Consider the following 13,324-nt stretch of genomic DNA (forward strand, 5'->3'; position numbering starts at 1 on the left):
AATTCATCATGATGTTTCCCTGCTTTCAGCTAAAAAGGTAGCACTCCAGTCATGTTGCAACCCTTAATTTAATAATGTGTGAATTTATTCTTTGAGCTTCAGCTGAATAGAATACTTTTTGTTGTAAAGGCTTAATAATTATCAAACCAAGTCCTTAAAATGCTGACTGACTGATGAAGGTATTTTCAAAGAGCCTAATATCTCATATCTTGTCTCGTCACTCTCAAAGATTTTCATGTAAATAAATGTCTGTTAAGTCTCTATCTATCGCCGAATGAGGTAACACAATGGTGATTGAGCCTATGGCCCACTGATGAAAGCCTTTGCATTTGCAGTAGACTTTAGCGGACAAAAATCACAAGCGGCGCCCAGTTAGTGACGCGTTTTCCATCAGCCAGCAGTGGTTGGTCTGCCAGAGAGGGTGGGCGGAGCTAAGGCTGCGTTCACATGGAATTCAGGCAGACGGTACGCGGCAAACCGAATATCATCTTAGTGGACGAGAGCAGATCGATAACATGGTGAAGCTGCCAGAGATTGCCAGCTACCGTAACGGTAGACGGCATTGCCGTCCAAATTAAAGAAACTATAACTTTTTGCTGTCCTCTGCAACAGAATTTACAACCGATGTTGCATACCTCCCTCACACAACAAGCAAACATGCACGATCTTGACAACGACAAACTTATCACTTTGGTACAACAACACCCGGAACTTTATGACCAGCGTTTAAAATCCTACAGAGACATCACACGAAAAGCTGAAATGTGGCAGACAATCAAACAACAACAAATGAATGAATTATGTTTTGAGGGAAATCTAACAATCATTTTATTTTTTGCAATAGAATATCAAAAGAAAGCTGCATTAATAGCTACAAATATTAGAATAACTACATAAAATGGTGACAGGAAATAAATTTATTGATTTCTATATTTTATTCAACATCACCATAGCAACATCTCGTCATGCATGTTTCGTTTTGCCGTCCTGCCATTCAGTCGGAGTGTTTGTTTGCTTTTCCCGCGCCGTCCAAAAGGTGTTGTCCGTCTGCCATCTACCGTCTGCCTGAACTCATGTAAGCATAAGCAGCTGCTTTTCCTGTCTCTGCAAGTGTTGCGAGTAAAAAGTAATCTACTATGGCTGAACAAACAAAGAAAAGATGGATGACTACAGATACAACTTCAACAAGAAGTGAAAATCCAAAGAAAAAGAAACAAATTGGACGCTCAGATGAAGCAAACAGTCTGAAAAGGAAAGCGACCGTCAGTGAAGAAAATCAAGAGTTACAACCGGAGCCAACCGTGGACGTCACACATGCAACACTGTCTGGATATCTGGGACGTGTGCTCCTGCAATTACCGATTATTGCCACAAGGTGCTGCCAAAGCGGACGAAACTGAGATCTTCAAGATTACCACTTTAAACGTCATTTAAGTGTTTGTAAACCACTAAGAGTAAAGTTTTGTATTTGTTGTCCTTGACCACTGAGCACATACACCAGGTTCTGCCACAGTCCGGACACCTTCAAGAAGCGGGTCAGCAAGAACACGTTCTTTGTGCTGGTTCGTGTGGTGGATGAGCTGTGGTGAGTCAACATGTTTCAGCCTTTATTTGGGAAGACCTGTTCAATATGTGTGATAAGAAATAAGAATAACTGGTGTCTTAGTTAATTAGTGATTAAGTCCTCTAAAATCATGTTTTCCTCGTCACTCTTTTGGATAATCGAATCCCATCCATCTTCTCCCTCTGTCCCGCAGCTTGGTGGAGCTGACGGAGGACATCTTGAAACAGCTGATGGACCTGGTGTTCACGCTGGTGTGCAATGGCGAGCTCAGCCTCGCCCGCGTGCTCCGCAAGAACATCCTGGACAAAGTGGAGCAGAAGAAGCTGCTGCGCTACACTAACTCCCTCAAACCGCTCGCTGCAAGAGGGGTCTCTGCAAGGTACTGAGGGGGTCAAGGGTCAGCTTGTTGTGAGAGCGGTATTTGCTGTATGGACAGTCAGTGTGTTCTAAAGCTGCTCTTCTTCTTATGTCTTAGCACCTTCGAGGATAGCAGACAGCGTGTTGTTTACTGCTCTGCAGACTGATTAGCAGAAAACCACAAGACTACATGAGATTGATGACGTGATTCTCAGATGATGCTCTTATCATGGTTCCCAGGAAATGTTTCCAGCTGTCTTACCTTTGTCAGAGTAGTGCCTGAGGTTCTTCTTTCATTTTTCATTCAAAATTTACAATTTATAATTTACAATTTAAAAATATCTTTGCGTTACCAAAAACGAAAACCCTCTTTGCGATTCATTACACATCAGTTACATTATCAGGACCGCTTGTAGCCTACCGTACGTCTACCTTTCAATGTATTGACTCTACCGTCATTCTATAGCCTCGTTTAAGGCCCATAATCTGTAACTCTGCAGCCTAACAGCCTAGCTTCTTGTGTTGCTCTGAAGCAGACGTTCACAGGTATGGAAACTTCAATGACTGTAGTGATTGTTTTAGTTACGTCTCATCTTGCCGTTCCTCCTCCACTCTGCTAATCTGAACAGATCGGCTGCAGGAACTGGATTCGTCAACAGAGCTGTCACTCATCCTTTATACAGCATCAAATAACTAATTTAAAATAAACTTGGACGTAAATCAGCATGATAAGAAGTATAATGACAGAAATAATGTTTGAGAATAATGTATTTTGCGTGTATTTTGATTTTGACTCATGTCCCATCTGTTAACATGGAGGAGGCGGGCTTTATGACCTATACTGCAGCCAGTCAGCAGGGGGCGCTCCAAATGTTTTGGCTTCACTTTTAGGGAGCTGTCATGTCTCCATCTTTTTATACAGGCTATGATGCTCACTGACAGCTGTGTTTACCATGCACTGCTACACAGCTACCTGTCAAGAAGTAGGAGAGAAGCAGAAACAGTGCTTGGGGGAGTTTCTGTTTTAGTGGCGACAAAAGGAAAAGGGAAATATGTATTTATTAACAGATTACTTTTTATGAAAAAGTAACTAAATAATAGATTATTCATTATTCATTTTTTAAAACACTTAAATATTTCTGAATAACCCTGACTAATAACTTCCATAAAATACAACTTAAACTCATTTTCCCTTTACAGCATAACCAGATGTTTTGTAGAGCAACCAAGGTGCACCACAATGAACCACCGTGTCAGAGTCCTTTCTATCCTCTTTAGTCCTGTGGCTGTGGCTAATCTAAGTAAAACTTTAAATTGAAGACATCACCTCATACTTTGTGTGTCCTCACAGGCCTGGAACTCTCCATGACTTCCGCAGTCACGAGATCGCAGATCAGCTCACTCTGCTCGACGCTGAGCTCTTCTATAAAATTGAGGTACAGCGGCGTCTTTGTGTCAAACAGCGCAGCATTTTTCCTTTTCATTGACTGTGTGTTCTGAGCTCTTTCCTGTTTCCTTTCAGATTCCTGAGGTGCTGCTTTGGGCCAAGGAGCAGAATGAGGAGAAGAGTCCCAACTTGACTCAATTCACAGAGCACTTTAACAACATGAGCTACTGGTACGACCGGAAACCACAGACTCCCTGCCCTGTCATTGGCATGCTTTGCTTGCTCTCATAAATGTTGATGATTTATATTTCTCTTTATCCTGCAGGGTCCGCTCTTTGATCATCCAGCAGGAGAAAGCTCAAGACAGAGAGAAGCTGCTTCTCAAGTTCATCAAGATAATGAAGGTTAGTCACCTAAATATGCTTAATTCATATATAATATCTGTGTTGTGTAAACACTCACATTTATACAAATATTATTCTTATTCCAGCACTTAAGAAAGTTGAATAATTTCAACTCCTACCTGGCAATACTGTCCGCCCTGGACTCTGCCCCCATCAGGAGACTGGAGTGGCAGAAACAGACCTCAGAGGTGAGTGAAAACCCGGCTTTTTTGCTTAGTGCAATTTAGCAGTTTGCAAGTCCCTCTAATATTGTTTGTAAAAATAGAAAATAATATAGGACCTAAAATTGAGCCTTGTGGGACACCCTTAAAAATCTCTGAAAAGTCTGAATAAAGAGCATTTATGGGCTTATTTCACAGCGGACATCCAACAGGAGGAAAAGCACAGGTGTTAATAATAACTTTAACAATCGCTCTGTTCAGGTGTCTGAGAAAGCCATGACAGGCAATCAGCATGCACACAACCAGGACCATGAAATTGAAGCAGCTAAATGGAATACAGCCATTGTTAATGCAACTATAAACACCGGCGCTTTTCCTCCTGTTGGATGTAAAAATGTCCGCTGTGAAAAAGGCCTATTAACACCATCATGTGACCTCTGTAAGATAATTCTTCAACCATTTAACAGTTGTGTCTCCTCTTACAATATCACATAACCTATTAAAGGAGTCTGTCAGTCAAAGCTGGTGTTCTCTGTAATCGATAGAGGCAATAATATTTGAAATTGGCGCCGTAGCTGTGGAGAAAGTTGTACAAACAGCTCGTGGTTTCGCCCATTCAACATTCCTACAACACCCAGCGTGCATTGCGCCCCTCCCTCTGAAAGGAACGCGTTTTACGTAGTCGGGCGGAGGCTTCCAGGGCCCATTGGAGAAGCAGATAGCATCCTCCAAAGGCACAGAGAGAAATTCAATTTTTTCCTACCATAATGGCATTAGCTCTCCATAACAGCATGATAGGACTGAGGTTGAAAGTCAACGAACTGACTGAAGTTTTATGTTTATCACTTTCCTCTCACATCACTCTTCCTTCTCTTTCTCCCCTCAGGGATTGGAGGAATACTGCACGTTGATTGACAGCTCCTCCTCCTTCAGAGCATACAGAGCCGCTCTGGCTGAAGTGGAGCCTCCGTGCATCCCGTACCTGTGAGTAAATTCATGATTTATGTGCATGTTTTAACTCGTAAAACGCTTTTAGCTCGATTTGACACGGCTCCTCCTCCTCCTCGCAGCGGTCTCATCCTCCAGGACTTGACCTTTGTCCACCTGGGGAACCCTGACCTCATCGACGGGAAGGTGAACTTCTCCAAACGCTGGCAGCAGTTCAACATCCTGGACAGCATGCGGCGCTTCCAGCAAGTGTAAGTCCACTGTGATGATATTACAGTATTGATATATTACTAGAGAGCTTTGTAAACATCAATCAACCTAACGAATGTCAGCGTGTGTGTGTGTGTGTGTGCTACTGGCAGGAAGTAAAACATATTCCTACTTTGTTTTTCATTAAAGTTTAATCATAAAACAGCTCTGCCGTCTCCACACGGGCTGTTTGTTTTCTGTCTAATGAATCACTGCATTAATCAAACCTGGACCTCCTCTCATCTCAGGCATTACGAGCTGAAGCGCAACGAAGACATCGTCTCCTTCTTCAACGACTTCAGCGACCACCTGGCGGAGGAGGCGCTGTGGGAGCTGTCGCTGAAGATCAAACCCAGGAACATCACCAGGCGCAAGACGGACCGCGAGGAGAAGACCTAGGGCTCCCCGCGCCCTCTGAGACTGACCTCCAACTGTGCTTCATGACACTAACTCCACTTTACTACAGACTGAGAGAAAGACGAACGGAAGCTGAACGCTGGAGCTAATGGTAGACTCAAACTACAGACGAGTGAAGCGTGGCCGAGGTTTGCAGAGAGCTCTGCTGCTCTGGGAGATTATTATTGGGATTACTGCGGCTCTGGAACGATTGAGCGACTGGTGGTGAAACGGGAGGAAGCCTGGTGCCAAGGAGGAGCGAAGAATCACACGGAGCGGACAGGGAGACGCTACGGAAATAACCAAAGTCTGCTCCCTGGGCTCTCTGTTTTAGAGTGGAGCTGTTGCGTGCGTGAGATTGAGCTGAATTATCCATTACCCTCCCAGTTGCTCCTTCCTCTTCCTTTATGTATGTGCCATTTGTTGGTCATCCTCTTAGAAACCCTCTCCTGACTCACACGTTTCCCCTAAAACAGCAGCACCTGGAAAGCGGTCCGCCCTGAACTGTGACTCGCAGGCTGCAGATCCGAGACTCTGCTCGGGGGCCGTGAGGGGGATCTGAACTTGCGAAGAGGATGGCCGTTAGAGACTGAGTTTGTTTTGAGACATTTTTGTGTAAGAATCATGTATGGTTATGAATTGTATTATATACAGTGCTCCTTTTGTTCTCAAAAAGGATGTTTATGCTTATGAGAAGAGCTTAGCTTCTCCCAAAGTGCCATACACGTGTGCACTCAAAAAAAGCAAAGCAAAAAACACAAAAAGATGAATTACTAAAGATGCTGTGATCTATGTATGTCATACTGAATCATTGTGTGCCGTGTTCAGGTGTAGAGAACCGTCAGGCCGTCACAATCATGTCCCCGTCACTTCGCTGTGTGAAAGAGTGTTCGTGAAGTGCGACTGAAGAAGTCCTCAGAGACTTGTGTGTTTGTCATTCCAAAAACGTGCTGTAGTAAATCATTTCAATTCCTTTTTTTTTTTGGATAAAACCAACACATCACACTGTGCTATCAAACTCCAATAAAACAAACAGCTCTGTTTCTATACACACCGTGTGGGTCAGGAGCTTCATTTTTATTGTGTGAAGGTTCTCAGTGAACCGGGACGTGGTGATTCTGAGCTTAATCCAAAAGGCAACTGGACTTGGTTGAAGTTCTGGAAGACGTTTCACCTCTCATCCGAAACGCTTCTTCAGGTCGAAACTGACCGGTGGACGGAGCTAGAAATAGGAGAGCAAGCTCCTCAGGTCAGGACTCAGCTGTCTACATACATTTAAAGGACAAAGGATGCTCCTCTGAAGACAGCAAGGTCCCCATCCTGGCCAGAGAAGAGCGCTGGTTTGAAAGAGGTGTCAAGGAAGCCCTCCCTTAACAGAGGTGGTGGCCTAAGACACCACCTATCACCCACCCCTTTCCCACCTAAATTTAGCACAGATTTTTCTGGGAAGACCCACTTATAGATGCCGATTGTCTCTGTTCCCATTGCCAGTGAAGTATGCTCCTGTCGGTCTCTTTTCTGCTGCGTCATCATCTGACGTCACAATGCGCCGGAAACGGGGTTAGTAAACAGTGAAGATGTTACGGTGGTTAGGTCTTTATTGTATCTATTACTCATTCAGTCTGTTTATCAAACTCAGCGCAGACAAATTTGGAACGATGTTCGAGCGCTGCTCGGACAGAGACGGGCGGAATTTGTAGCTGAGATGACAAGGAGTCGCAGAAGTTACAGACGGAGCATAGCATTGCGCCGGAAAAGGGCCGGAGATTAGCATGTCGACACGGGTTTTGTGTTCCCATCAATGCCGATCGTAGCTGAGGCGATAATTATCCAGGTCTACCGCTAACACTCGGCTTTTTTGCTTAGTAGGAAAGGTTACAATCAGCATTCAGACCCGGGTCAAATGACTCTGCAGTAGACTCGGGTAATTATCGCCTTGGCTCCGATCGGCATTGATGGTAACACAAAACCCGTGTCAACACGCTAATCTCCGCCCCCTCTCCGGCGCGATGCTATGCTCCGTCCGTAACTTCTGCGACTACTTGTCATCTCAGCTACAAATTCCGCCCGTCTCTGTCCGAGCAGCGCTCCATCATCGTTCCAAATTAGTCCGCGCCGAGTTTGATAAACAGACTGAATGAGTAATAGATACAATAAAGACCTAACCACCGTAACGTCTACACTGTTTACTAACCCTGTTTGGGGCGCGTTTGTGACATCAGACGGTGACACAGCAGAAAAGAGACAGAAAGTAGTATACTTCACTGGCAATGGGAAAAGAGATAATCGGCATCTCTAAGCGGGTCTTCCCACGTTTGAAGAACCTGCGTCAACTCGCTAATTTAGGTGGGAGAAGGGTATTACAGAGGTATATTTCTAGCTCCATCCACCAATCAGTTTAGAACTGAAGAAGCCTTTCGGCTGAGATGTGAAACGACTTAAAAAACTTTAATCAAGTCCAGTTGCCTTTTGGATTCAGCTTAGAATTCATTTTTGTTGCGAAAAAAAACTTTAAAACGTTTTAAATAGAATTTCCATTTACTGTTGTACAGAATGGTCTCTGAAAAATGAACTTAAAAAAATTAAGGCATGTATCAAACTGTAAATAATCCAAAAGGAAGCACTCAATCTCAGGTGTGGGGCTGCTAACACAGGTGGCCTAATATAGCTTAAATAAGTAAACAAACATGGAAAGCATCAAAACAACTACAACAATGAGTATTAATATAATTTAAATATAATCTCATGAAAGCAGGTTTTAAATATAAGGTGCAAAAGCGTGACTGAAAATGTTTACTTTCTTTAACCACATCGCCTCATGTATCAGTTACAAGTCAGCTGACCACAGAAATCAAACAGTACTATGGAAGACTGTTACACGTGGAAAGCATTATCAATTAGCATATTGGTTATGCTACAATAATTACGGTAAAATGATGAAGCGGGTTCAGCACTGAATGCTAGGGAGACATCCTGCGCGAATCAGCAGCCGCGACCTCGACTCCAAATCTTCTATTCACAGTCTGGATACATCCACGCAATCTCAGTGAGGCCGACAACTGGGCTCCAGCAGGACCCTCTTCACTGGAGGGTTAGCGGCTCCGATCTGCAGGTCGCCTTGCTCCGAAATGGCCCGTTTGAAGCCCCGGTTGTGACCGTTGCTGGACCCCCGCTGCCATTTGCAGATGTCACCGTTCAGTATGTCTTGGATGTGCTGCACGATGAGGTTGATGGCCACTAATGAGAGGAAGATGATTTGTTAAAATTCTTGCAAGAGAAATTAGCGGATGAGCATCTTAAGTTTAAAAAAACGCTTACCCATATTGTCAACTCCCCTTGGAATGATGACATCGACATATTTCTTTGTCTGAGAGAGAAAAAAAAGTCTTTAGAAACAAAGTGAGCTCGTGCTTAATCTTGTCTGAGAAACGGAGGAAAACGGGCACAAAATAATTGATGACAGTCGTACTCACAGGCAAACAAAACTCCTCAAAAGCCGGCTTCACAAATGTCGTATACTGAGAGAGAATCTGCTCCAGGTCTCGCCCTCTGTTCATGTCTCGCAGAACTACCGGGAAAATAAGGTCAAACTATTAATAATCTGTAGCAACATCTTTGAGTACTATGTGTGAAGGAGACACCCATACCTCTGCGAGACAGCCTAACGTCTGAATCAGTGTCCACGAAGAGCTTCATGTGAAACATGTCGCGCACTTTCTGGGTGTAGAAGACCAGGATCCCCTCAAAGAGGACCACGTCTGCCGGGTAAACTGTGATCCGGTCTTCCAGCCTGGAGGAAAATGCACACAGAGGATTTCACACAGAGGAAAAGTTAAAGAGGATTGAAAGTTCTGTGAAAAGCTGAAGATGTCGCATGTGGGTTCCTTCCTACCTGGAATGGGTGACAAAATCATACGTCGGGACTTCAACCACCCGTCCCTCTACGATGTCCTTCAAGGTTTTGTACATTAACTCATTGTCAAACGCCTCTGAAAAACATCAAACGGAAACTAATTTTCACAGGTTCTGAAGTGATTTTATAAAAGGTATTTTCACACAGTTCAGCTTTTAGCAAAATGTGTGTCCACAAAGCCTGAGTGTTATTAATTAATTGCGTAATGTGACAGCTAAATAGATGTTAGAACAGTCTGTTCAGAGCTTGTTTTTTTTTCACAGCAGAATTCCCTGCAGCCTTCACATACCTTTGTCACTGCAATTTGACAACCAAAATTGCAGGTTCCTTGTTTTGATTATATACAACAAGCTGCCCAAAAAACAATTCAAATAAAGCCTGTAAAATGTGTCGACCCATTTTAGTATAAATCCCAAATGTAAAGCATTGGCCAGTATCTCTTTTTCCCAAATAAGATAGCCAAGTCCAACAACTGTCCAGTCCTATTTTTGCAGCTGAATTTGGATCTTTTTGACACCCCCAATAACCAAATAACTAGGTCATAACAACATCTAAAAGTCAAAGAAATCCATATTAGGATTGAACAAAACAGGTAGCAAAATCCTGGTGTCTAAAAGTGTACCAGCACTGCTATCAGGGACACACTTTCCAGTAGAGTCAGGGAGGCGTGTGCTGTGCTGTGAAGAAATTACAGGAAACAGAAACCTATGTAGCCTGGGTCTACCTGGGTGATCAAAGTTGTACTGGCCCTTCAGTGCTTTCATCTTCTGCTCTGGCGTCAGGACTCTGTAGAAGCTGTCCTGGCTTATAATAGCCACCTTCCTCTGGCGGTGGTCCACCTTGTTCTGGCCCAGGAGCTCCATGATCTTGGCGCAAACTGTTGACTGTGGCAGAAAAGTACTTTCACTTTCAAGTCTTATGTATGACTTGTCACAAAACGTGTGTACATTAGCTACCAAGGGCGAAAAAAAACAGGAAAATAGGAGGAAACGAAAGTCCCAATATGTTAAATAAAATGTATCAGTGACCTTGTCGGTTAACTTGTTCTTATCAGCTGACTATGGGTCACAGTATTGCGAGGGAATTGAGATATTTACAGCTGCTAGTTAGCAGTAAGAAGCTTCTTGGCGCTTAAATGTCGAAAAGTAGTGCTGGAAAGGGCAGTTAAAATTAACAATGCATTCATTTTCTGTCTGTTTTAGGCTTTTAATAAAGAAAATGTTAACTGAACAAGTGGGCGTGCCTGCTGGTTTGACAGTTTGATGAATGCTAATGTTAGCGCTGCTAGCAAACTAAGCTAAGATACTTATGATTCTAACTTCCGTCATCGGGAGAAGGACTTACCTTGCCGCTGGCGGTCCCTCCGCTGACCCCTATAAGAAAAGGACGATGCCGGGGCCTCTCTGCCTCGTCTAGGGCTCCGAGAGCATCCATCGCAGTCCCACGCTTAAGAAAGACTGCAGAAATCTTGATAGCTTGGCTCGGTGCTAGATATGGTATCTTTAGCAACAACAACGAGGAAATCTCGCGAGAACTCAAACTCTCAACCCAAAGTGTCAACATAAATGGTAAATGAAACGCACCATATACGTCCAAATCACACACCCTACTCCCTATGTAGTGAGTTATCTGTAGTGGACTATATAGTAAGCTCATCGTCACAATAAAAAAATAAAGGTTAAGTTTGGCCTTTTTTTTAACTGGTGGAAATGGGCTTCCATTCCATATGAACAATAACTATAAGTATTTTTAGCAGAACTATGAGAAAATGAAGAAAATATTAATTTAATTATTATTTCAAACATTTACACATCGATCAGTACTGTTTATAATTTAATCTTAAACTTTTTGTGTGAAAAGCTTAAATTGCCTTTTACTGTAGCACCTGGTATTAATGTTCCAGCCCGCGGTATTAAGAACTAGTCGTATTCATTTTCTAAACCCTCATTCAGACAAATACAAATACATTACAAAAGATTTTGGTTTATTATAGATTAAACTTCAACATCTTACATTATATACATACACAATATAAACACAGCATTATTGTTTTTCTGTGTCATTATCTGATTTTGCTGTGTCTTCATCACATTGAGACTTGTCTTTGGTTGATTCTTCCAGGACTATCTCCAAAGCAGCACTTCCATCAACTCTCCTTACAGTCTCTCCTTTGGCAGCAAGGATTTCCTCAATGTTTCTGAAAGGTAAAGTAAAACAGCACAAGTCAGTCAGAAATATACTGCACTAACTTAAATATCTGTTTGAAAAAGGTATTGCTCCTTTTATAAACACAAGAAAAGGATATTTTCGCAGCACAAAGGATACTTTAAAATGTTATCAGTCTACTCAAATAGTGCTGGCAACACATGTATAGCCAGACCGTAAACTGTCATTGAGCAAGACCAAGACAGACATGAGTAAGAGCATATACTGTGTGTCTGTCAGTAAGTAACAAGAAACTGTAAATGAGAAATTCCAGTATACAGTATAAGCTAATATAATACAAGCTGAGACAGCTGCCATTACAGAATTTGTCCACCAGAGGGCACTACAAAGTATCTTAAAATGTAACTATTTTCCTAAATGTATGGGATGCTTATAAAAAGTATATTGGATTTTTTTTACTGCCTACTCTGAAGTGTAAAGATACCAGTATCAGAGTCAAAATTCACATATCACATATAAAATACTGGTAAATGATAAATCCATGATATGGTATGAGTGAAAATAGAACAGGAGAGGCAACATCACTGCAACAACATCGCTTTTAAGGGTTACGGTTTGGATGTTGTTGTGAATCAATGTTATATTCTGGCGTATATTTAGAAGTAAAATCACCACCAACCTCTTCCCCTCCAGGTCAGAGAACCAGTTGAGGTTGTCAGCGATGATATGGTGTTTCTTACACCCTGGACATGTTACAATGACAACACCTTTGTGATAAGCCTGCTTGGATATCTTCTTCATAGACCTGGTAGAGCAAACCTGCAAAGAAGATACAGCATGCATTTCAGACGTAAAACATTAAAGGGTAACAGCGCAAAATAAAGATTAATATAGGTTTTGGGAATCAGGATAAAAGGATTAAATAAAGCAACAGCAGAGGCAAAGCCCCCACAGCGGCACTGGCACCTTGCATGTGTAAATGAGTTGATAATGTGTTGCCTGGACTTGTCCAATAGCATCACTTCTGGTATTCGGCGAACTTGAGAATCTTCTTAAGCTGCAAGATTCAAATCTGTCTGCGGGAAACCAAATATGAAAATTACAATGGTCCTGTGAGAAGAGAGGCCCCTTCATGGCTGTGGTCGTCGGTGGTCCTGGAGGACGACAGGTAAACACAGCACAGAGTTTGGACAGCGATGAACGGCGGTGATAACTGAGCCGAAACAACCGGCTGGCGGTCAGCATCGTCCTCGCAGAGTCTGTTGAACGTAAAAATAGCGAAACGATTGTGTAAAACCGATATTACGTGTAAGACCTAAGTATTGAAGTACATAAACATTACGTTTAATTTCATCAGCGTGTGCTCTGTCGCGGTCTGATGACGTCTGCTACGTAGGTATTTTCAAAATAAACTTCATGAACAAATTCTTCAAATTAAAAGTTTTTAGAACAGACACCCTTTTTTTAGCCGGTGTTAGTGCAAATTTACATTTACAAAGTTTACATAAAACTTAAAATATAAAATATATAAAATAATGCATTGTATAACATCAGGAAAGGTTTAACTGTTCTATCATGACTTGTTCATGTTTATGGCCATTGTAACTCATCTCAAAAGACAAGATCTAATTTAAAGCTCCTGTGAGGAACTTTTGGTTTGTGTCAATTTTGGGCCCCCCTGTGGACAAAGCCGTACCTCTTATCGCTTTGCTGATTTTGTCCTGTACATACTTAAGTGGTGGTTTTTAATAAATAATCTCATCCTGCTTTCTTTAACAA

The 13,324-nt window shown here is 42.4% G+C and overlaps 2 protein-coding genes across 5 annotated transcripts in view; one reads left to right on the forward strand and one right to left on the reverse strand.

The window, feature by feature from the left end:
- The window catches only part of rapgef1b (Rap guanine nucleotide exchange factor (GEF) 1b), a 57,971-nt gene extending 51,454 nt beyond the window's left edge, over positions 1-6,517 (forward strand). For all 4 annotated transcript variants that reach the window (XM_069673192.1, XM_069673194.1, XM_069673195.1 and 1 more), the window contains 9 exons: positions 1,493-1,585; positions 1,758-1,943; positions 3,273-3,357; positions 3,444-3,538; positions 3,634-3,712; positions 3,799-3,900; positions 4,760-4,857; positions 4,944-5,072; positions 5,319-6,517. In XM_069673192.1, the coding sequence (XP_069529293.1) occupies positions 1,493-1,585; positions 1,758-1,943; positions 3,273-3,357; positions 3,444-3,538; positions 3,634-3,712; positions 3,799-3,900; positions 4,760-4,857; positions 4,944-5,072; positions 5,319-5,469 (1,018 nt within the window). In that variant the 3' untranslated portion in view covers positions 5,470-6,517. The remainder of the gene's footprint in view (positions 1-1,492; positions 1,586-1,757; positions 1,944-3,272; positions 3,358-3,443; positions 3,539-3,633; positions 3,713-3,798; positions 3,901-4,759; positions 4,858-4,943; positions 5,073-5,318) is intronic.
- A 1,468-nt stretch (positions 6,518-7,985) lies between these two features.
- uck1 (uridine-cytidine kinase 1) lies at positions 7,986-10,886 on the reverse strand. Its single transcript, XM_069673375.1, has 7 exons — positions 10,724-10,886; positions 10,104-10,263; positions 9,359-9,455; positions 9,114-9,256; positions 8,940-9,034; positions 8,785-8,833; positions 7,986-8,703 (listed from the first exon to the last, which is right to left on the reverse strand). Exons 1-7 carry the CDS (start codon positions 10,811-10,813, stop codon positions 8,510-8,512), a joined length of 828 nt encoding a protein of 275 aa, XP_069529476.1. The 5' UTR covers positions 10,814-10,886; the 3' UTR covers positions 7,986-8,509.
- Positions 10,887-13,324: the final 2,438 nt, after the last annotated feature.

Source organism: Semicossyphus pulcher, unplaced genomic scaffold (genome assembly GCF_022749685.1).
Source record: "Semicossyphus pulcher isolate SPU_LCO1_2020_fin unplaced genomic scaffold, fSemPul1.0.p SCAF_22, whole genome shotgun sequence".
Classification (NCBI taxonomy): domain Eukaryota; kingdom Metazoa; phylum Chordata; class Actinopteri; order Labriformes; family Labridae; genus Semicossyphus; species Semicossyphus pulcher.